Source organism: Protopterus annectens, chromosome 7.part0 (genome assembly GCF_019279795.1).
Source record: "Protopterus annectens isolate FY-2018-M chromosome 7.part0, PAN1.0, whole genome shotgun sequence".
Lineage (NCBI taxonomy): Eukaryota > Metazoa > Chordata > Ceratodontiformes > Protopteridae > Protopterus > Protopterus annectens.
In genome coordinates, this window is record NC_056739.1 from 1,088,624,583 (window position 1) to 1,088,650,258 (window position 25,676).

General features: G+C 38.7%; 1 protein-coding gene across 1 annotated transcript in view; it reads right to left on the reverse strand.

Moving 5' to 3' along the window:
* Positions 1 to 25,676, reverse strand: part of ITGA11 (integrin subunit alpha 11) — a 1,670,941-nt gene that overhangs the window by 294,437 nt on the left and 1,350,828 nt on the right. The window contains exons 18-19 of the mRNA XM_044077667.1: positions 24,611 to 24,718; positions 14,970 to 15,055 (exon numbers count right to left, since the gene is read on the reverse strand). Coding sequence (XP_043933602.1) covers positions 14,970 to 15,055; positions 24,611 to 24,718 — 194 coding nt within the window. The remainder of the gene's footprint in view (positions 1 to 14,969; positions 15,056 to 24,610; positions 24,719 to 25,676) is intronic.

A 25,676-nucleotide genomic window follows, 5' to 3' on the forward strand; every position in this document is an offset into this window, starting at 1 on the left:
TCAAGGAGTCCCATACAGAAATCTTTGAGGTGTTATCTGTATGATTAATTTCAATAAAAATTTGAATTTCTTTATTAAAGAACTCCTTAAAGTCTTTCTTTTCTTTCCTTTGGTTATAAATGCAGGAATCCCTTTAATTGAAAAGTTATACTGGAATTCAATATAACTTCAAATGTTATCAGGTTATGATCCGACAGTGGGCAAAAGACTACTTTAATGTTATCTGTTTTACTAGTGATCTCATCTGAAACATATTCTCTATCTGTTTTTGATTGTGTCCCATCACTGTGTGAGAAATATATAAAGAAGAGTTAGTCTGATACTGAAAACTCATTTATACAGTACCTCTCATGCTATATAAGTCAGTGAACTCCATCAAAGCCTTGACTGAGGCAGGTTTCTTCCTTTTACAGCTTGTGTTGGCATCCTTGTCAGATAAAATACAATTAAAGTCACCTGAAAAAATAATGTTTTTCTTTGATATTCCTATTATTTACCCCAGCTGTTGTTTAACTGTTTGTATTCCCTATCCAGGTATCCAATAGACATTAATAAAAGTGTATAGTTTCTTTTGAATCTCTAGTCAGTTAACAAAACACTCCTTTTTCATAACTAAATGTATTCAGGATTTTAAGTAGAGGCAAAGAATTGTTCCATAAATAGCCACACCTCTTCTCTTTTGTTTACAATGAGAGCTAGTCAATACAGAATAGTGCTTAGCATTAAGTCTGTTCATATCTTTTATTGAATGTGTTTCCTGTAAAAAGATAACTTTGGAATGAAATATTTTAATATTATGCATAAACTACCCATTTTACAATCATTATTTAATCCGTTGATATTAATAACTTGGGAATTAAATATTTTAATAATTTGTATAAAATGCCCCTTTTACAACCATTATTTAATCCATTGATATTAATTGGCATGCATTTCAAGTTGGCCACATACCTCTCAAATGTACAGATTTTCACAGAATGTCCAGATTTTGCCTCAAGTATTTGATCTGTTCCTCATAAAATCTGTGGTTTTCTGTCAAATTATAGAGGACTGAAGTCACTAACTAATGACCAAATAATGACATATATTTGAGTTTCAGACTTCATATCCTTCAGAAAATCCATGCTAACACAAATCATGTTATTCTAGCAGCTTTCTGGGTTTATAAGACCAATATTTAAAATCTTCCTATTTTTGGGCCTTTGTCCTTCCATTATTTTAGGTTTTGTTAAGATTTCTTGCATTAAGAGGTTGAGAGGTATGGTTGGACATACTGCCAAACTAAGAAAAAATAAATAAGTATTACATATAATGCCCTCATATATTTGTAAATAATATGGTACTGAAAAACTATTATTATATCTAGTGAACTGCTTACTCATAGATATAAATATAAGATAACTGAAACTGCTAACTGTAAAATTTCTATCGAGAATAGTAGACACCAAAAAAAAAAAAGAAAATAATTAATTTGTAAGCTATTATACATGCACTGTTCTTTCTCATCTCCTCTCCCATGGAGTTTAATACTCCTGGTTTGAATAGCAATCCTATTCAAACACTACCACCTACCAACAAAAAAGTATCTAGCATCACTCCACTACTTCTAAAGTTATGCATTATGAAACGTCTGACTTATTTAACAAAATTAAAAGTAGTTAGAATATACATAATATTCAGATTATAAACACTCATTTGCTTGTTATAAAATGTATAAATTGTAAAGTATACCATATCTTCTAGTCATTCTATTCTATTTCTATTCTATTTATAAGAGGCTATATAGTATTATAATAAATCAAATCATTTCTTTCATTTCTGATAAAAAAGAGATTAACACAGATAAAAGACAATACATATAACACTGTTTATAGCAATCATCAGGAGAAACGAGCAAACAAACTTGTAACAAATGGTCACAGCTTCATCAGAAGAAGACAATTGAAACAGCTGAACCAAAGTGTCACTTCCTGTTTGAGAGTATTTGAACAGTTTGGTTCAGCTGTTTCAATTGTCTTCTTCTGATGAAGCTGTGAGCGAAAACGCTTTTGTAAAATAAAAATGGAAACTTTGGATTTTGTTTCCTCTGGGTTAAAAGTTGGCTTTCCGGATACAAGGTTGCTTGTTATTGCATTTGTTACAAGTTTATAGCAATCATGCTATAGTACTAGTATACTGCTATATATATTATTGATAATGTGACTAGTTAACTATTTAAACTCAATTCTGACTATAAGACAGTACATGCTTGGATATTATGGCAGACACATATGATATTTCAAAGAACAAATAAACTTCTCTAAAAAAATCTTTGTGTGTGAGGACTTGCATAGACAATTATCTTTCAAAACATGTCTCTTCTATAAACATAATATGTTATCAAGAACATACCATGATATATAAAATAGCAAAAGAGTAACTGTGATGCCTAAAGTAACAAATAATATGTTCCCAGAATTATATTTGTACTGAGGGATAACATATGGTTGGCAACATACCTACTAGAGTCTTTTAAGTGACACATAAATTCACAGTTTATCAAAATGACTGTGTAATTATGTCTGACTTTGTTGAAAACATACTATTAATTTTTATATCAGTCCCTCCTTTACTGTGTGTCAGACTTTCAATTAATTTCAGAGCATGAGCTTCTAATATTGCCATGTATTTAAGCTCCTCACTTCCTGCCTAAAAAGCACATCCACTCAGAAAACAGCACAGATCATCACCACAACCATTGTCATAAACATATACGTATCTATTGCCCAGATATGCAGAATAAGGCAACTAATCAAGGGGTTGACATCAACAAACATAAATAAGATCATTCTGCCTTCTTTAAATTAATAGAGCAGAATATAATCTGAATAATATAATATCTTAGGATAAAAGCTGAATTGAAGAAATTAATTCTATATTCTGTATGGTGCCACAGTACTATAACTGTATTATATAACTCAAACAGAGAAACAGTGGTTTTACAAGGGTTAAAATAATAATTTTAAGGTAAATGTAACAGAGAGTGCAAGTTAATTAACACCTTCTTACTATTGTGCACTTAATTTGTGTGCTAAAATCAAACATAAAGCAACATTTTATCTAGTATTTCTTAAACACACACACACACACACACACACACACACACACACACACACACACACACACACACACAAACTCAGTAAAAATTGCCTCCTGAGAGAAAAAGGCAGGAAAGGAACATTCTAGTAAAACCTGCTCTGTGAAAAGGAAATACCAATGTCAGCAAACAACTTTAATTTGCGTTACACTGAGAAAGAAGGCTATATAAGTGGTTAAAATCAACCTGCTCCCTGCTATTTAAGAAGCAATGCTTTTTTGCTATAGCTATTTGGTATAGTCTCTCTCTTTCTTTCTTTCTTTTGTTTGTATATCTATCCTAGCAGGGAAGGGGAGAACAAAAGTATAACTGATAGGTTTCAAAATGAAACCCCAGTGTTAAAACACAGAAATTGTTTTCACTATTGTATTCCTCCTGTACCAATCCCTCCCCAACAAATAAACTGGCACTGAACATCACAGACAAAACTATATAAGAAAAAAAAAATACAAAAGAAAGAAAAAATAAAAAAATAAAATGGCTTCATGCACACTGCATACACCCACCATTTTATCACTATATTAGTAAAGAAACACTCACAAACAGCATAAGTCTGATACCTCTTAGAGAAAATGCATCCAAATCTCTTACATAAAATGCCTCACATATTCCAATCAACCATGACATGTGAATTAAGAGTTAAAAGTTAAAATCGCCATAAGCATTCAGTCCATTCACAATGCACTTATTTAAATGTACTATGAGCAACTTGCTGTTATGTTATGTTATCATGAACTATCACTTTAGGATTTATATGGCACATATATGAAGAAATGAAACCAAATATGTAAGGAAAGATTATTATTAAAGAGTTAATTTCTTAATACTTATTAAGCTAAGGCATATACTTAATATGGAAAATAAAATATAGACTATTAGTTTAGCAATACATATAGGAAAAGAAAAAGTGACATTTATTTACATTATAGAGAAGAGAATCCTTGTTTCCTTCCTTTCACCTATATCTCCAGTAAATTAACTGGTAAAAGAATTTTGATATTAAAATAGTTAATATCAATGTTATACTAAAGCTAAGAGTCAAGTGTCCTTTTTCTTCTCATTGGATTTCCATGCATTTACTTCTGCTTATCTCTTCAAAGTATTATTGTTCCAGTCCATACCTTTAGTTTGGTCTAGAATTATTTTTTTTAAATGACAGTGCAGAGTCCAGGTCTTCTTTTTTTGGCTTTTTCCCTGTTAGGGGTCGCCACAGCAGATCACCTGTCCGCTCATGATTGGCAGTGGAGTTTTACAGTGTCGAGTTGCCAGCCCAGCGCCCAACCTTCCACAGAAGGCACACACATGCACGCACTCACACCTAGGGCCAATTTAGAGTGTCCAGTCCACCTACAGCATGTCTTTGGGATGGGGGAGGAAACCGGAGCACCTGAAGGAAACCCATGCAACCACAAGGAAGACATGCAGACTCCGCACAGAAGGCACCCCAGCCAAGAATCGAACTGGAGAACCTCTTCCTGTGAGGCGGCAATGCTAACCGCTGCACCACTGTGGCCACCCTACGCAGAGTCCAGGTCTTCAAAGTGTCTAATTTCATCTGGAAGAAATATTTTGAGCTTGGAAGGAAAGAGCAAATACACCTTAAACTGTGTTTTCTTAAGTTCTTTTATAAGAGGCAAAAAACTTTTCCTTTTGGTCATCACAGCATTGGAATAGTCATTATCAAATCTTATTAGTTTGTCATCTAGTTTAATAGGAGATGTGTACCGGTCTGCTTTAAATATTAGCTCCATGTCTTGAGATGAGAACTTAACAATATCTGATCTAGGTGAAGAGTTAGTTTTTGATAGGTTCATAGGTGTTTACTAGGCTAACGACTACAAGGGCCTTTTTAAGCCTAGTCATGCATCCCAAATCTCTGACAAGTTCTGATACTCTTGATAAGTGTAAGCATGGGCCTGGGAGATGAACCATTTACAGGTTACCTGTGGCCATTAAAGACATAGGTGCCAAACCAGGAATGAATTTCCGGTTTTCCATCCAATTGTCCAAGTTGCACTTGAATTGGGTTAGAGAGGAACTCTGCTTTACATGGATGGGGAGACAATGTTCGATAGACAGGGTAGTCTCTGGGATGCATACCTATCTCTCCAGCATATCATATTTATATCACAGACAAGGCTTAAGTCTTTAGAAAGGGTAATTCTGGTGCTGTTTCTTTTGTGGATATGCAGGAGGCACATCAGTGAAGGGTATGACAATGCCCTGTATGCCAGGCATAGCTCTCACCTCAAAAGCCTGTAGGAGACAGAATCCAGGGATGGGGCCTTGAGGCTGTCTGCATAGGACATTTTACTTATGCCCTGCATTCTTTTAGTGAGGAACCTCTGTGGACATTCCAATTGCTGGATATGCCTGGTTTAATACATACCAAAGGGGGCATTGTACTCAATGATAGGTCTGATGAATGCCGAATACAGTGGAACAATGACTTCCTTGGACTTAGATGCCATACCTTTGTTTATAAGTTGCACAACATAGAATGATTTCCTCACCACTGTAGACATGTGATGGTTAAAATGAAGTATAAGCTAAAGACCTGTGTGCTATTTCTACACCATACAACATACAACATAGCTTCAGATAACTTCAGAGTCTTAGGAAGCCAGACAGTAAGAAAGTTGACCATATTTTCTCCTATTTTTTCAGGCAATCCAAAAATACAAATGTTATTTCTCCTAGATCTGTTCTCTAAGTCATCAATTTTGTTTAGTAGTAAGGTATTCTTCCACAGTAGAAATTCAATGTTGTTTTCATCTTTGATTACTCTGCCTTCTGTGTCATTAAGGGCATCTTCCATTCCAGATATCCGAGTTTTCTGTTGTTTTAAAATCTTGTGTATCCATTCCATCTGTTTGGTACATTTTTCTTTAAAGCTGTCAAGTTTGTAATTCAATCTGTCCCTTTTTAAAGAAAGTTCTTCTATGTTAAAATGAGCAGACTGGAGTCCTGAGAGATTGTCTTTGAATGACTCATTTCAAAGCTACTGGTACAGACCTTTCAAATGAATAATTTGACAGGAAAATATTCAAATATTTAAAATATTTTTACATAGCATCCTTCTATGTAGATGGTAAATGACTTTGTTAACAAAATTGGTTTAGGAAATTATAAAAATAAAATTTCATGTCAGAAATAGAAATAGAGTAGCACAGCAAGAAAACTGTGCTGCCAGCCTGTCAGCATCCTTGAAAATCACATTTTGACTTGTTTTGCAACCAGCTTAGCTCTCTACCCATTTTCTGTTTCTGTATTTTAAGTTGCCCCATGTATGGTAGAAGTCAGTTTAAATAATTGGCAAAAATGTCAGCAGTTGCTGGATCTTCTTTCAGTATGATCAAAGTGATGGACTTGACATATTAAATAATATGTTTAGATCTTAAACATGAATATAGTTACAGTGAATAATGTTTTAAAAATCTGTCAGACTGGGATTAGAGCCAAAACCAGATTCTTTACTTAAGTATTTTTTTCAATGACATATCTCTCGTTGATATATACAAGCCTGTGTCTATTTCAAATGAATGCTCAACTCATTATATACCTATGCAAGTTATGTACATGCTCTGTTTCTAAATAATTTATGTAAGCTATTGTAATTGTTTTCTTTCTCTCATGTATGCACTCTTACCTATATTTTATATTCCTTCTGATTTTATGTACATGTCAAAAAAAAGAAGTTATGTACTTACCATAACTTTCCATGTGAGTTGTTCATCTCGCCTTCATTCTTACAGATGGGGGTTCAGAGCCGATCCGTCGGCTCTGAATTGGCCTACTACAAAGCTTGAGGTCTTCAAATAACTCAAGGCCAAGTTCCTATCCCATGATGCACCTAGAGTTACCTCAGATCTTGTTTGCTGCGTATAATAATACCATATGTCATTCTATCACTCCATAAGAGAAAGTATAGAAGGGATGAGCAACCAGGAAGGATCCAGCATCTCAGTCTTCTAAAAGCCCAGGAGGGGGTAGGAGGGAGGGAAGTAAGAATGAAGGCGAGATGAACAACTCATATGGAACATTATGGTAAGTACATAACTTCTTTATGTGAAGTTGTTCTATCTCGCCATTTATTCTTACAGATGGGTAGCGTCCCAAGCACCATTTATCTCGGGTGGCTCATGGGAGTATGTTTTTCAGGACAGTCAACCCAAAAGAGGCCCTTATCCCTGGAGGCCCTGTCAACTTTGTAATGAGTGATAAAGGTATGAGGTTTTGACCAAATGGCTGCTGCACAAAGGTTATCAATAGGAAGACTGGCAGAAAAGCCAGAGGATGTAGAAACTGCTCTGGTTGAGTGAGCTTTAATTTTGTGTTGTAAGGGTATATTGGCAGCTGAATAAGCAAATGTGATACAATCAGATAACCATTTAGACAGAGTTGTTTTAGCCACTGGCATACCTTTCCTGGAGTCTGAAAAGGAAACAAAAACCTGTTCAGATTTCCTAAAATCTTTTGTTCTATCCAAGTAAAATCTTCTGTGAACATCAAGTTTGTGCAGCATGTATTCTAGATTGTTGGAGTGATTGGGGAAGAAAACTGGCAAATCAATAATTTGATTAAGATTAGTTTCAGTGCAAACCTTAGGCAAAAAGGAGGGGGTTGTTTGAAGTGAGACTCTTGTCAGCATGGAAAATCAAATAAGGACGCTAAATGGACAAGGCTTGAAGCTCTGACACTCTGGGGGCAGAAGTAATAGCTACTAAGAAGATAGACTTTCATGACAAAAATTTGAGGTCACATGAGGAAGCTGGTTCAAATGGAGGAAGAATAATGCGGGAAAGCATAAAATTTAAATTCCATGGGGAATAGGGAGATTTCACAGGTGGTCTGAGATGAAAAGTCCCTTTGAGAAAGGCTTTGGATAATTTGTGTGACATAAAATTCAATCCTTCGAATCCAAGATGAAAATTAGAAATGGCAGCAAGCTGAACATGAACTGTTGCTGCTGCAGCTACTTTGTTGAAAATCATGGTCAAAAACTCTAAAATGGAGGCCATAGGGGCTTGGTAAGGATCAATATTGTTTTTAGAGGCCTATATAGAAAATGTTTTCCATTTGCTAAGGTATAGCTTCCTCGTAGAAGATTTATGAGAGGATAAGAGAATTTGCTTCATCTCATTGGAAAGGTTATGGAACCTGGCTATGATGGGAATTGGAGCAGCCAAGCTGTCAGCTTCAGGGACTGCAGAGAGGGATGAAGTTCTCCTGACGAGTGCATCAGAGGGTCCAGAACTGAGTCCAGAATCCAAGGGTCCTCCAAAAGATAAAGTCGAAGGAAGGGGTACCAAATCTGATGAGGCCAATGAGGGGCTATTAGAATGATGGTCCTTCCCAGGGTCTCTGCTTTCTGTAGAACCTTGGGTATCAACGGAATTAGTGGAAATGCATAGAGGAGACCCGGAGGCCAATTGTGACTGAGTGCATCCCTTGGGGCTTCTCCTGGAGGGGGAATCAGGGCAAAACAGCTTCTGCATTTCGTGTTCATGTGACTTGCAAAAAGGTCACAGCAAGGCTGGCCCCACCTGTGGAATATCCTGTCCGCTATTTCTTTCTTGAGGGGCCACACTTGGGGCAACAAAATTGCTCTGCTCAGCTTGTCTGCTATCACGTTGGATTTTCCCGGGATGTGCTTTGCTAACAGAAAGCGGTGGGTGGATATAGCCCACTGCCATACTCTTAGGGCCTTGTGACAAAGGGGATATGACCTGGTTCCTCCTTGTTTGTTTAAGTACCAGATCACTGACATATTGCCTGTTTGAAGTGCAATCGTACCCAGAGGAAGAGAGTCCTGGGAGTACTGCAATGCCAAAAGTACTGCTCTCATCTTTAGGACATTGATATGCAGATGTGTCTCTTGATTGTTCCATGTGTCTTGGGCTGTCCTTCCCTGAAAATGCCCCCCCCCACCCTATCAGGGAAGCATCCATGGTCACTGTGGCCGCTAGTGGAGGTAAAACAAAGGGACAACCTATCGTGACATGAAGTGAGGTCAACCACCACTGAAGATCCTTTTTGCAAAAGTTTGTGATCATTATCAGGTGAGACATGGGAAGCTCTTGGTAAGACCATTGAGTGAACAACAGCCATTGCAGTATCCGCATGTGCATGTAACCCAGTGGTATGGCCAGAATTGCAGCTGCCATCATACCTAACAACTTTAGAATTTTTGATGCTGGAGCCTTGTTTTTGGATATCAGAATGCGGACCTGCTGATGGAGTAGTAAGACTCTTTCTACTGGAAGACTTAGCATGGTGGTGGTGGTTGTCCAGTTCTGCTCCAATAAAAATGGTATGTTGCAATGGCAGCAAGGCAAATTTTTCTGAGTTTATTGTAATGTCCAGCTGGCTGCAGAGTGGAGTCCCTGGTTTAAATGAGCTGATGCCTGGTTGTGGCGGTGAGGAGCTAATAGTCTAGGTACCGAAACACCTGGAATCCTAAACGTCTCAGGTGAGCCGTGACCACTGCCATACATTTGGTGAACACTCTGGGGGCTGTAGTGAGACCAAAGGGCAGGGCTCAAAACTGGTAATGAGTGGAAGCGCAGATGATCTCTGGATGGTCTGGCCATTTCTGTGTGGTAGTACGCATCCTAGAGATCTATCAAGCACATCCAATTGTCTTTCCCTAAGAAGGGAAGTATCAGCTGAAGCGTGACCATCCAAAACTTCTCTTTTTTGAGAGTTTTGTTTAGCCTGCTGAGGTCCAATATAGGTCTCCAGTCCCCTGTCTTTTTTGGAACTAAAAAGACTCTTCAGTAAGTTCCGGATCCTGTCTGGTCTGCTGGGACTGGTTGGATGACTCTTTCTTAGCAACATTTGGACCTCTACTGTTGCCTGTTCCCTGTAACTGGGTGGAATGTCCGGGATTTTCCTTGTCAGTGGAGGGGGTTTGGAGAAAGGAATGAAGTATCCTCTGGAAATGATACTTTGTATCCAGTTGTCATTTGTTATTTTGAGCCAGGCATCTGGATATAAAGATAAGCGACCCCCAACTGCCTCCAGAGTACGACAGTTGGGCCTCCTTTCAGGAGCACTGGTAGCGCTTCCCAAAGAAGTGATCTCTGTCACCCTGGTTTTGTGGACCCCCTCTGCTGCGAGGTTGGCGTCTTCCATTATTGCCCCCTCCTCTGCCCCTGGAGGGGGTTTCACCACATGTATCCTGAAAGGCTCCTTGGGCTTTTTGGAACCATATATTCCCTCCCCTTTGACCCTTGGGGTATGGTCTGGTAGGGGTGGAAAAATGGACTGCAATGGCAGACAGAGTCTTTCCTTCCTGCTCACACCTGGTCAAAGTTTCCTTAACTTTGGGCCCGAAAATGGTCGAGCCATCAAAAGGGGTATTCACAAAGAATGACTTGAAGAGCTCCACGAAGGAACACAAGTGCATCCAGGAGTGTCTCCTAAGAGCAATTCCTGCACCCACTGCCCTGCTCATTCCTTCAGCTGCATATGAAATGAGGCGCATGGACAAGTTAACAATGGAGTTGAGGGTAGCAAGCTGGGAGGCCACTTTGTCTGAAGCTCCTGCAGCTAGTGTACCCTGAAGAGTATCTTCCAACTCTTTAAGGAGATCTCTTTGCAGTGTTGTGAAATGGGTTAGGTAGTTGAGCAAACAGATTGAAAAAGTCACTGAACTATAAGTGTGCTTCCCATATCTATCCATGATCCTGGAATCTTTGTCAGGAGGATGGATAGAAGAGGAAGTTTCTGAAATTTCCTTTGTGGTGGCTGCCACCACCACCATGGCATCAACTGGCACACTGTTGGTCAGAAAGGATTTGTCTTGGGGAGCAGAGATAAATTTATTAGGCCTCCTAGGGACAGGCTCATTAGTGTCTGGAGACTTCCACTACCTTCGTGAGACCAGCTGCATAAGCTTATCAAAGGGCGGAGACACCCAAGAGGTGGAAGGCTGAGACCCAAAAGCCTTCAGGAGAACCAGCTCATCTTCAGTAGGGTTTGTGGATTGCCAGTCACCCCTCTGCCTAAGGATTTCTAGTATCTCAGCAAATGAGATATCCTCAGAGGGGGACCGTGGGGACACTTCTGATTCATCCAAGTCAGTATCAGATGTCAGGGTCTCCTGTGGGGAGTCTAGATGTTTCCTCTTACAAACTCTCTTCCTGTGAACCTCATCAGTGGCAGCTTCCGATGAGGTCTCAGAAGAGCATGGGCCTCCCAATGGGGTTTCCTGAGGCTCTGGGTCTCTACGCTTGACCAGGATCTGTGAAGCAGAAGCAGACACAGGCACTTTAGGGGAGGAAGAAGCTGGACCTGAGGTCGAGGATATCTTAGGAGACATAACTCTCCTCATGGCTTCAAAGCACCCCTGCTCTGATGCGAAGGGACCAACAGATCCGAGGAAACTGTAGATACCCCCAGCACCGGGAAAGAGGGCTCTGAGCCAGAGGTAGGAGCCGAGCTCATCTGAGCTGAAGCATGAGAGGCAGAGTCAGAACCGACAAGTCGGTCCGACTATCCTCCCTGGACCCGACCAGAGAGTGTTGGCTCATAGAGTCCTCGGTCGGCACTGAGGATGTCAGAGTAAATGGAGCCAAAGACAATGGAGCAGGCATCGGCTCCAAAGGCTCCACAATCAATAAGTCCAACTCCTCCAGCTCCAAAGGACCAGTATGGCTTGGAGGAGGAAGAGTTGTAGCTGACATAAGGGTCTTTGGCTCCAAAGCCACTTGGGTCAGAGACGATAAAACTTTTGTAAAGGCTGGGCCTGTAAAAGCTTCTGCACCACATGATCCACATCCAGATTGGAAAGGCTAACAGAAGACCAAGATGAATGGATTGAAGGTGGTACTGACTGTAACAAAGGAGACTTAGGTATTTTGGATACCGGTACCAGACTTTGAGGACTTGCTGGATCCATCTTGGTCATTCAAAGCTTTTTGGAAAGAGGGTTTCAGCAAACCTCTATCAATAAACTTCTTTCTCTCCTGGAGAACCTTGGAAGAAAAAGAATGGCATATGGAGCAGCTATCTTGCAAATGTAATGCTCCTAAACAATACACACAGTTGACATGACTGTCAGTGACAGACATTTTTTGGGCACATTTGGGGCACTTTTTAAATCCTGACTTAGGATGTTTATCTTGGTCAGCCATTTTATACCCAACACAATATCAAACAAGATTACTGTCAAACTGAACACTCTAAACTGTGCAAAAGGTCACTAACTAGGCACACTCTAAATATATGAACAAGATAGCATTGACAGAAAGGTCACTGATAAAAAACTCCTTAAGCTAGGCCTAGAGAGAAAGAGGCCAACTAGAAATTTCTAAGAAAGCACACCAAGGGAAAGAAAAATACACTATCAAGCTATAAGAGCTTATAAAAGTATCTAAAACTACTACTAATAAAAGTTATCAATATAATAAGAAGAATATTTGTAAAAGTAAGGTTTTACTGGCCCGAGCTAGTGAGAACCTCCGATCTGTTGCAGCAGCAAACTAGCTCTGAGGTAATTCTAGGTGCATCATGGGATAGGGACTTGGCCTTGAGCTATTTGAAGACCTCGAGCTTTGTAGTAGGCTGACTCAGAGGTGATGGATCAGCTCTAAACCCCATCTTAAGAATGACTGGAGAGATAAAACAACTTCACATCTGGTGTTAAATGTGGAGCTCCTCTCCCTGGGCCTTCCCTGAAAAAGGATTTTATTTCAGTCAGACTTTCCTAGTAAACAAAGATAGACAGATAAATAAATAAATAAAGCACACAAATAAACAAATAAGTCTTTTTAATGCAATGACTTAGGAAAACAGGTTTCCTGCTTGTTATGATTTTTATGAATTTTTGGAGTCTGAGTTTGACAAAGATATAGCAAACCACTATAAGTATATTTTGTTGTCCTCACCAAAATTAGTACCTGGTTAATAGGATATGGAATGGATATATGGATCCTACTATACATCCTAGTTTATTGGTGGCTACAAGTGCCAGACAATTGCCCATCCCTTATCAAAATTTTTCAGTGTTATACTCCTCCTAAAAGACTTCGTTCATTTGAAAAATACCTGACCTATATCACTCCCACCAATAACTCCCGGGTCTATATTATTTCTCCGACAGCTTAGGTTGTAGAATGCTCAATGAGTGACACCTAAGCTTCAAAGTTTCAAAATCGTGAATGGTCATATAAGCAAAGTGTTTCCTCGGGAAAGAATTTGCTTGGCCGTTATCGGAGATTTGCCCTTTCCCCAATGTAGAGCGATCTCGGAGTTGGTATATTTAGTTAGGGGGATGGTGGGGACAAAGTCCCCCACTATATTTAGGTTGAAAAGTTAATTTTATTTCCGGATGGCCTAAAGAATTCTTTCCCGAGGAAAGAATTTGCTTATATGGCAATTCACGATTTTGAAACTTTGACGCTTAGGTGTTGATCATTAAGCATCAACAAACTAAGCTGTCAAAGAAATAATATAGACCCTAACTCTCATGGTGGCTTCTTTTACTCTAGCTATGTTGCCAAATTGTAGAATTCCCAGACCACCTCCATTCAACAGATCAGCAAACCCAACCTCTTCAAATCCTCACCAGAATCATACATATATCAAGAATACCCGGATCTGTGACAGTACTTCTGTCCTTTGATAAATCTCTTCTATCTCTGATAGCGTCTGCTCTATCTTAATTGTATTTCTTCCTGTGTAGTCACATATGATCTTGCTTCTTAGATATTTACTAAACCCTTTGTCTCACAGTACTATACCTTTTATTCTCCCTTAGCCCCCCTGCACACACATACAGGTGTATACATACTCCATAGCTCTGTGTTGCTTACCTGTAGTCACATTATGAGTTGTGACTGCTCTCATAAGTGAATTGCTGAATGTTGTGAAAAGACAATGCACACTTTTTCTTCAACAACAAACTTTGCAGAGTTGATTCAAAAATCACTCTGCCAAGTTAATTAGAGCAGCATCCATTTCTAGGGAGATCATATGCATTAGCTCCTTCTTGGACATTCACATTATCATGAATCTTCCCCCAGTGGCACTACTCCCCATGCTGTGGCCACAACCATGGGAAAACTGTAGGTGGGATACTTGTCTCTGAATTGGAAAGGTTTATTGTGATACAGAAAGCTTCCAAGTTAAGGTTACACATCATGATAAGCCTTATGAATCTCATGGTATGTGAATACACAAACAGCTCATGTTATATCTTTCTGCATGCACTGAAAATTGGCAATTTTATGGATGGCCATGCATGACTACAAATCTTTAAACATGATGCCATGCTGTTTGTATATACAAATCTTAGAACAAGTGAAGCTATAATCTGACATCTTGTTTCATAGAAGACAGTATATAGCCTGACAACAGGTTAAGAAAATACAAAATCAGATGAAGGATATAGAATCATATAGCAACATATGCAATGGTTCTGCCTATCTGATACAACAGAGAGCAAAGCCTTCTTCATCTGGTGAATAAATTGTGCCTCTGTGGCATGAATTCATCAAATTATTTAGCACCATTATCTAGTCTGTTCACCCAAATATCATAAAGGTCAGAGAAGTACTGCATTAACATATAGCTTTCCTGAAATTAGTAGCTAGCTCAGCTCTTTCTTCTAGCAGCATATCCTCTTGCTATACACTGCAAAACAAATTATCCATCTTTGGTAAATCCTTATAGGGAACAAATGTTTTACAGCTGTCAGAATGGCAGCATTCCTGCAAATGAAAACAGAAACCCCATGAAGTCCAAGATGGAAAGACAGAATTCAGTTTAAAAGATTCCACTTTTGGCTGCCCATGTCAGATATATGTTACACTGTGTAAATACTTACATAACACTCAGCATGTCAGTTCCAGCTTTAAGAACTAGATTGGGTACACAGTTTTCATCTTCACTGCAACCATTCCAGAAGGATACCTTCAAACAAAAGTTATACAACCTATTAATAAATCATGTCAGCAAAATACCAGATTTATATGCTGCATGTGTTATTCATTATGTTACAATGCCTGCATAAAATTAAAAGCTATGCAACTTTTAACTGGTTTAGCATTTGCACTTATAGCACAACAGATTCACTGTATAAGTTAAAACCATTTACAAAACATTTATATGCATTTGCATGTATTACTTCTCTCACCATTTTAACAAAAACTTAAAAGGGTCTTGAAATGCACAAACTACATTATAAAATAAAAATAATTTGAGAACATTATCAGATTCATACTTGGTATTCATTAAAATCAACATTTCTAACACTTTGACGCAACACTGCACATCAAAATGAGATGGCTTTAATTGACATCAAGTATAGGATATCAATGGCTCCTTTTAATTCTGCCCCTAGCACCACCTTAGTAATGGGTACTAACCCTAAGCCTGACACTGCTCCTTCCCCAAAACTAGCCTTACACCTTAACCTCATTAAAACCTTCCTGTAACACTGCCTCTACACAAGATAGACTCAAGCAAAAACATTCATAAACACACAAACAATGCTACATCTATCCCCTAACCTAACCCTTACCCTAAGATACACAAACTCACACAAAAACACACAACACCCATCCTTTACTCATCTCTGACCCTAATCTTAATTCACATACACAGACCCGCTCACACCCCTGAACCCCACTTACCTATATCAACATTCCATACCATAGACATAGCCAACATTTGTCCATCCGTACCATCAGGGCACTTCTATAGGCTAGGCTAGTAAAGGCTCCAGGGCCATTAGCCTAGTACACACTAGAACATTAAAGCACACTCCTTTAACATGTTCACCTTGCTCACCTAAGATGACACCCATGAATAGCTACAGTTCTAGCTCATCTACAGTAGGGTTTACCAAACCAGCACTGTAAGTTCCATGGTACTCAGACGTTGTCCACAGTGTATATTATCATGTTGTTATCTATATTTATGTAACTTAATCCACTTAAATTGTGGGTACACATTTTATTATAAATTTTTAATTGTTTAAGTGTAATGTCACTGAACTTTTCTCTGTCTATACTGTCATTGTTGTTGCTTATACATTAAAATATTTACTTGTGCCACCACTGAAAATGGATTCCTAGAGCCAGAGAAATTCTCCAGAAATAAATAAATAATTAAACAAACAAACAAACAGGATTTGATACAAAGTGGTTTGCCTCAAATTTTTTGGCTGGCTGATTTTTTTTGTCTTTTCAAAGCCTAAAATGTTTGCATGGACAAGATAAAACAAGAATGGTTACACATAGGTGCTGCTGTATTCCTAAACAATGTACATTGTGGCATAGAAGTGTAGTGTACCCTATTGTCTGTCCAAAGTCAACACATTAGCATGATAAAGCCAAATTGCTATAATGTGTAATCATGGACCTACTGCGACTTTTGCTATTACCATTTTATAGGATCAGACATGGACCATATATATCAGTAAAGGGTCTGTGGCACCACTGACTTCCTAGAAAATTTTAGTTCATAATTCAGCAAACCAAAGGTAGAATCCATAGAGATCCAAAGAACTCCCAATAAGACCTCAAACAGGAACAAATAATATAAAAAAAAATGACCAGGAGAAGAGCTGATGTGTTAAAAATCCACACACAATAACATTAATGTGTAACTTAGCAAATATAAAATAACAGTAAAATAATATGAAACACAGTAAGTATGAAATATAATGAAATGCTAGTTTTTAGACAAAATGCATTTTATGTGGCTTTATTGACTTCTTGACTTTCAAAACAACATCCCCCTTCCTGATTGTTGTTTTTGCCACAAACTTAAGTTTATCCTATTATGTCCAGTTGCAGCAACTAACTCACATGCTACACTATGGGAGGAAGAAGTGGGAGATGTGGACAAAGTCCTTTCATCACCACCTGCTTTGTTTGCTAACTGGGTCATTATTCAGATTACAGCCTTGGATGGGAATTTTTTTCTTGATAATCAGCCAGACTAGGTCCATGTGCCTGAGTAGCACAGGGTGAAGAAACAGTATTAGGACTTCTGAATATGGAGTATCTGTCTGCACACTTGTATATCACTGCACTCATACCACAGATATATCTTTGACACTATCCATGAATGAACAATGCATTTCGTAAAGTCCAGAGCTTTACTGCCCATTCAGAGATAGCAGGATTAGTTTGCGGGTATTTGGTAGTCAGTGACCTACTGCTTTTTGCACCCTCTTACTGCTGGGTGCTTGATTGCAAGAGCATGGAGCGTAGAGTTACAGGAATAGTGGCAGTATAGCTGTATGTTGCACATTTGCAAATGTATTTTATATGGAAAAAGGCCATTTTGTAACTATCCATGTTGGTACTCAGCCATGTTCTGATAGGCATGCTAGTGTCATCAGGACTGTGTTTTCTAGGCTTTTTGTGGTTAAGATGCACATATTATCATACAAATGTATTTCACTACTAACCACACAGGCTCAATTCTTGTCACCTGTATGACTTACAGAAGAAGCCAGCTAACATTATTTGCATATTTTCTGTATAGCTTTAAATATGGAGGATTAAAGCTCTGAGCTGTTAACAACAAGAACTATAACTCCACTGACTTTCAGAATGAACTCAGAGCATGCAATAGGGCCATACTTAAAGAACTTCCACTAGATGATGCTGTAGCCTACTTTAATTCTAAATTCCTCTCCATTCTAGATTCCCACACTCCTATCCACACCCTCAGAGCCAAAACTAAGACCGCCCCTGGCTCTGTAAAGTAACCAAAACCAAAATCATAGCAAGAAATAAAGCACGGGACAAGTGACACACCTCCAAAAACCCACTTGACCATATTAAATTCCAACAACTAAGGAATGATACCAAGAAAGCCACACTGTCAGACAAAAAAAACTTCTGTCAACACCTTCAGCAAAAACACCAGAACAAACCTCAAGAATTTTGGGCAGGCATAAACAAACTGCTCCACCCTGGCCAAACCTCCACCCCCACCCCCACCCCCTCAACTTGCGACCTTAAAACTCCAGAGGAAACTGCTAACATCATTAACCATTTTTTTACCAAAAACATCCAATCACTAGCTAGCCAACTACTCCCCACCAGCTCCTTTCAAAACTCCTCCACAACCACTACCCCACTCCCTTTCACCTTCCAACCTGTATCTACATCCACCATCCGATCTCTAATTAACAAACTAAAGCCCACTACCCTGGCAGCTGATCTCCTCCCACCAGAATATTTACAAAAAGGGGCAGATACCATTGCATACCCTGTCTTGATCATAATAAACTGCACCTTGACTGAAGCCACTATCCCCTCTCTCTGGAAGGTTTCCCATGTCATTCCCCTTCATAAAGGAGGGAATTCTTTAGATGTCTCCAACTTCCGACCAATAGCCATACTATCACCATTGGCCAAAATTATGGAAAAGTGCATCCACAACCAATGAATGCACTATCTCACCCAAAATAAACTACTGGCCAACTCTCAGCATGGTTTTAGGCCACACCACAGCACCACATCAGCCCTCCTATCCTCCTCTAACTCTATCAACATCAACCAAAACAATAACAAACTTACCTCTGCTCTCTTCCTAGATCTCTCCAAGGCCTTTGATATGATCAATCACCAACTGCTTCTCCGTACCTTGAAGGAACTGTCACTGAATAGTAGCTATATTAAATGGTTCCAGTCTTACCTGTCTGATAGACAACAAGCAGTTTTATGGCAGAATACTCTATCCATATATCTACCCATTACTCTAGGAGTCCCTCAAGGCTCCATACTAGGACCACTACTCTTCTCAGTCTTTATCAATGACCTACCCACCATCACTCCCAAGGCCACCTGCATCCAATACATGGACGACTCTACTTTAATATGTACCGCCTCTTCCTCAACTGAGCTTATGACCCTGACCCAGAATACTTTCAGTGATGCAAACTGTCAGCTTTTATTAAACTCCAACAAAACTAAACTGCTCATCTTTTCCCCCATCTGCAAATCCTCCTCACCATTCTTTACTATAAGTTCCAACAATGGCACAATCATATCCCCAGATACTCACACAAAACTCCTAGGCGTCACAGTCGATAACGCCCTAAAATATGATATCCATGTCAATAAAACCATCAAATCTGTCAACAAAAAACTGGGCTGCCTATACAGGATCAAACCCTTCCTCACTCCTTTTGCAAGAACCACTATCACTCGGTCCCACCTACTTTCTACCCTCCTCTATGCCTCCCCCCTCTTCACTAACCTGAACCAAGCCACCCTTACCAAACTTGCTAGCTGTTACAACAGTATTGCTAGATTTGCTACAGGTGCTTCCTCTAGGACCCACCATTGTATCAACCTAACTCAACCAGGATGGCTGGAGTGGCCCAGTCTTCTCTGATAAAACCAAATTGTAATAACCCACAAAATACTATATCAACCTGAAAAAACACCAGCACTAAATAAGGTCATCAAACCATACAGCAACCTGAGGTCACTACGCTCTGCTGCCAAACTGCTGGTACAAACAACTAAGAGCATAAATGTGGCTGGGGACTCTCTATTTGCCAACTCAGTAGGCAAAACTTGGAATATGTGACCTGCCGAACTTACTTACCAATCCTCCTTCACCCAGTTAAAAAAAAGCCTCAAACTACACTTCCAACAGCATTGGCAATGTCCCTGCTTAAACCCCGACTAATCACCACCAGCTGTTCCTGCAAACTCTCCCTAAGCATTTCAATCATATAATCTAATAAGTGTATGAATTATTGATGAGACTTAGCCCATAACTGGATGTATTATTGTCTGAAACTGAAGCCGCATGATTTTGATGTTGTCTACTATGTTCTATCTAAGTTTGTAACCCTACTGAAAACTGCATATTATACTTATCTCCAAATGTTTCTAGTGTTCCTAATGTATTTGAACTCTGCTTTCTGGAGCATGTCTCCCCGGGCCTCCGCTGAAAATGGACATATATCCAGTCAGACTTTCCTGGTAAACAAATGTAAAATAAATAAAATAAAATAAAAAATAAATAAATAATGATGAGCTGCTTCCTGTAGTCCATGCAGTGGGTTTTGATTCTTTCCATCTGTTTGCCTATTGTGTGATCCTGAGCAAGTCACTTAACCAGATAGGTCTTCTAGGTTGCCACTGAAAAGTGACATTTATGTAGAGTGACTTTACTCAGTTAACAAATGAATGTTTTCCCATGTACTAGCCTGCATACAGGTCTACCATGTTTGCGAATACTGCCCATCAACACTTTCAACTTATATAATGCCTTGAATAATATTTACACTTGCTATTTAGCTAAAAGTCTACAAATAAAATTAAATATGTTGTAGGATTTATTTTAGACAAGCAAGCATGTATCTATTTCTCTACTGGATATGGCTACAGACAGTATCGGGGTAAAAAAGACCTGAATATTGTTATCATAAATGTCTCCTCTTTCAAAATGAATTCTTCAGCCTTATGGCTTTTAGAAGTATTACTTTTTCTTTTTATTAAACTTGTGTTCAAATCCTACTAGACGCTTCAAAATCTACTATGGCGAACACGTTGTTTTGAACTAACACTAATGTAAAAGAAAATTATCAAATAAATAACCCAAGTGCTTTTCAGCAAAATATCTAACAGTTCATTAGCCCAGGTTAACAAGTCTGAAACATATCTTTTACTACACCTATCTGTTCATCACACTGCCACTAAATTTCATGATCGGTACCTAAAAATGCTTTCTCTACTTCCTCTTCCTTCTCCAAATCTACTTAATACTAAGTCTGAGACCATATCTTGTCATACCCTTAAGCTGCCCTCTGTTTCTATCATTGTTGCTGTCAAGCCCATCTCTAAACTCAAACTCATTGATTAAATTCATGACAACCTTCTCAGTGTCTCTGCAGATGGAAGTGCCCATATTACTTAATCAATTTTTAGTGAAAATTACATCACTAACAGTTGGAAATTGTGTACTGCTGTTCCCTTACACAAATGTATCTTGATCAAATTTCTCATCACCCTGTTGTTTAATATATTTTCTCTTCTGCCAAAATCCTTAGAAAAAAATGCATTCACAAACAGGCAAGTAATTTACTCAGTAATTCCGGTCTTTTATCAGTAACATAACATGGCTTCCACTCGGGTCCCTGACAAATCTTCAAATGCTCAAAATTTTGAATGTTACATGGTTGAGACCAAATGTTCGAAATTTTAAGTGTTCGAAGATTGACTTTCAATGGCTCTGTACAGTGCAGATAGGGAGAATTTCCCTTTTCTGCACTGAAGTGCGGTCTTGGAGTTGGTATATATAAGTAGGGGAGGTGTGGGGGGTACAGGGTGGCTTGCCCCCCTGCCTACGATGTTAAAGTGTTTTTTTTTCTTTTTTTAGTTTTTTTTTTATTTGATGTTCGAACATCCAAATGTCGAACATTTGGTCTCGATCATGTAATGTTCGACATTTTGGATGTTCGAACATTTAACATAGACCCTTCCACTCTGGCCAGTAGCACATTTGTTGACCAAATAAACCCACTGGGCACAATTGTACCTTTTCAAGGGTTACCTATCGAGTTAAATCAGTTGCTCAGAGTCACTCAGCAGGTAAATGAAGGTGGAGGGAATCAAACCAGGTACCCTGGGCACAGGACACAGCTCATTAACAGCTTAGATTTTTAATCCTCTGTGCTAAAACACCCTCCCATCATTTCCCAATAATATGTTACTTCATGGTTGCACAGTCTCAAGAAAAGGTCACAACTTTCAAGAAACAGCAGATAATGGAAACAAGTGTGCCTAGAAAAATGGCCATGGTATAGTAGTCGCTCATTTGGGTGCCTCAAAATAATATCCCTGTATGCTGGAAGAGGAGATCTGCTGGGGAAGAGCTGCTGTTTCTACTTTCTTGGTCAAAATAAATTTCTGGATGGAGTTTTGTCTATGTTCTCAAAAGACATGCATTAGAGAGTGCGAAAGTTATGGAAACGTTTTTTTAAGGTACGGTGCATGTTTATGGTTAAGGACAGTCAGGGTTAGGGTTAGCATCCATTAGTAAGGTGGTACATGGATGAAGACCCCCTACTCACCTTACTAATACATCCTATCCCTAATCTTGCTCCTAACCTTCACCTCACACCTTACCTTAGAAAAACCTTTTCAGTAATACTACCACTATTCAGACAAATGATATCTAAACGTGTGGTGGAGTTTAGGTGATTGGGTCACAAGAGGAAACTGTTTCCTTTTGTGTGCTTTTTTAAATTTTGTAATTTACATTTTTATTATGCTGATTTTCAGAATTCTGGCATTGATCACTTGAGTATTGATGTTTATCCTTATATAGTGCTTAGGGAAGTCTATTGGACTGTCTCTCCAGTTTCCTGAATTGTCAAGCTGTTGTAGAATTTCTTTCAAAGGTAAATCATTTGGTATGAAAGGCTTGGTTATTCTTGTCCTCTAAATCCAATAAATATAAAGAGGATGAGTTGCCTGTATTGAAGCCAGAATCAGAAAATAATGGTGTTGACATGGGGGGGGGGGGGTTGGTGACAGGCTGACCATGCCTTTTCAATAGGGATTTTATCCTTTGACTTTTGGCATCTATCTTTTTACAGGGAAGTAGGAGGATAGGAGAGGCACCGTCTAATGTTCTTCTTCTTCTTCTAGGTCCAGGACTAGGAAATGTCCCCTGTGGTCTGCACTGAAAATTGCATCTCAGCATTGGTACATCATAGCACATATCAATATCAGCTCTTTCTGAAGGGTTTGCATATATTTCACTGAAAAAAATGAGCAATGTGTTCGGAAGAAACACAGCCTGTGGGTGAAGAGTGATGGTTGTGGAACAGTTTTGTTTGGTTGATTCATGCAGGTTTGCATCACTTTAGCTCCATCACAAGGGATCATAAATGATATTTTGAGATCACACATTATCCTAATGTTCATAAACATGCTTGTCACCTTATGAGCAAGTGTGACACCAAAAGAAATCGACACTTTCCCTCATACCCCCTCTTATTTTATTATTCTCACTCAGAGGATGTGGCATCTCAGAGACGGTGGGATCCTGCCAGTCAATGTAAAACCTGACTTATTCTTTCTCTGAGGTGCTCCATGTAGTACCCACAACTAGATATTAGATAAGTATTTAAAATCTTGGTGCACTGCGAAATGAGAAATACAACAAAAACAAATGCCATCTCAAGCCATTAGGGCCAAGCAACTGTTACTTAAGCTCAGGTGATCCAGATAAGTTACTGCAATCTCTACAGAACACATTAGACCACACTTATATACTCCTGGAAACTGATTTCATGAGATGAGGCCTGTAAAACCAGATGCATTTACCTCCTAAGATAGTGCCATTAAATAAATTGAGTGGTCTTTGTTCATTCCTCCTTGGCAAGTATTAGGATGTACTTATATATGTCTGACATTAGTTTGCTGTCTGTTGGGGTACTGTCTATAGTGGGTAGGGGCTGGAACATTGGATATCTAAGATAGATAGCTCTATATATATATATATATATATATATATATATATATATATATATATATATATATATATACACACACACACACACACACACACACACACACATAAATATGGAGAGTCTTACATGTGACAGTACGATTAACAAAAAGGCCTGTATTTGCCTATGATGGTGAATATTTACATAGGCATGTAACAGAAGTGGCTGAAATCTGCACTGAAGAACTGAAGAGCACTTCTAAATGAGTCTCTGCATCTCTGATGTAAACCTCCAAGGACTTTAACTTATTGGCTGCACAGCTCACTACAGGCTATGCCAGGAGTACCATCTACTCCAAATGGAAACAGCTGGTATGTTTCTCACTTTTTTCCCTCAATTTACCTTGCTCTTTATTGGACATTTTATTTTTATTCTGCTATCTTTACACTGAAAAGAAATTACTAAATCTTCCTCTGAAAGCGATTAATCCTAGATTTATTGAAGGATAGTCTAGCAATATATTAAAGTTTTAAGATTATGAGCTTTATTTTATTAACCTAAGTCTCAGTTCCCCAGTCCTGGACTTAATTCAAGTTTTGAACAAGGCCAAGATTACATGATTACCTCTGAAAAAGGCAGTTGTGTCTAACCAGTTTTACCTGGTTAAAAAAAAGTAAAATAACAAAGGGGAATCACGTGTTGTATCTTTGAAAAGTCAGTACCTGTGTTTATACACATGCTAACTCTGTTGATCCCTTCTGCACAGGCCTAGGCTTATTTCATAGTATTGTTGGTGGGGATTCTGTTGGTAGTGCCCACATTGTCCTACAGTAACAAACATCTGGCCACCAGCTACTTGAGCTGCTGTTTTCAGTTGACATTTTGATACATAGTCTCATTAGTTTATCCCCTATCATTAACAGCAAAGGTGAATTCCTTAACCTTCTGCTTTTAGGCAAAAAAAAAAAAAATCATAAATTAATACAGTAATCTGTACAGTTTAAGTAATGTTCTTTGTTTGTACGTACCGAGGATTTCACTGTAGTTGGCCAACCGTCATCTAGTACTGGACCATCATGGGGGTGCTGCAGTCGGTAGTCCACTACAAATGTGATAGGTTTCACATCTGCTGTTTCCTAAGGAGAAATCATACAGCATTTGAGAGTTGCATACACTGACAAAAATAGATTCAATACAGACAACTGCAAGATGCTACTCAAAGAAAGAACCAAAACATTTTGTCCTTTTTTTTGGCTGCAGAAATTAAAAATAGCTTAGGTATCATAAAATAGACTAGACATGACAGGTAGTGTGCAACTACTAGCAAAAATGCTTAAATAATAGTAACAAGTTTCAAATAAGATAATCTTAACCTTATTAAGGATGAGACCCTCCCCCCACTAGCATCTAGACTATTCATAGATGCACCAACATACAACATTAGAAATATGAACCACTGAAGTCCTCTCCTCCAACCCCCCAACCCCCCCCAAAGTAGGCTTCATTGCACACACCATGCTTTATCATTCCTTTGTCCAAAACTCTAGGAATCTCTCTCTTCTTCTTTTAAAGATCAATCCTTGTACCTCATTTTCTGATCAGAACTAAAAGCACATTAAACAACTCTAAGAAAGTGCAACTGGTCTACATACCATAGTTCCCTCTACATAGCATGCTCTGACTCTATATTTCTTAGTGATTCTTTCAGCATGCCAACTCAGATATCCAGTTGGTATGTAATGCATGTATATATTGTGTTTTGCAAGTGAATCTGTACATAACGTTATGTATCTATTGTCTTTATACCCTCAAGCCAACTGAGATATTCATTTTTAATATAATGCATGGTATATATTGCAGTTTGTCTTTCATTTTGTATATAATGCCATGCATCTTTTATGTTTTCCTCTGGGTTGAGACTGAAATAGATCCAATGGGATCAGTGCTCTGTCCCGGTTAACAAATTTCAAAATAAAATAAAAGAATAAATCAACAAAGCAAAAGGAATGGGCAACATCAGCAAACAGAATTAAACATGGGAAGGAACAGTGTTGCAGTGCCTAGTGCTATTGCCTCACAGTGCTTGGGTCTTTG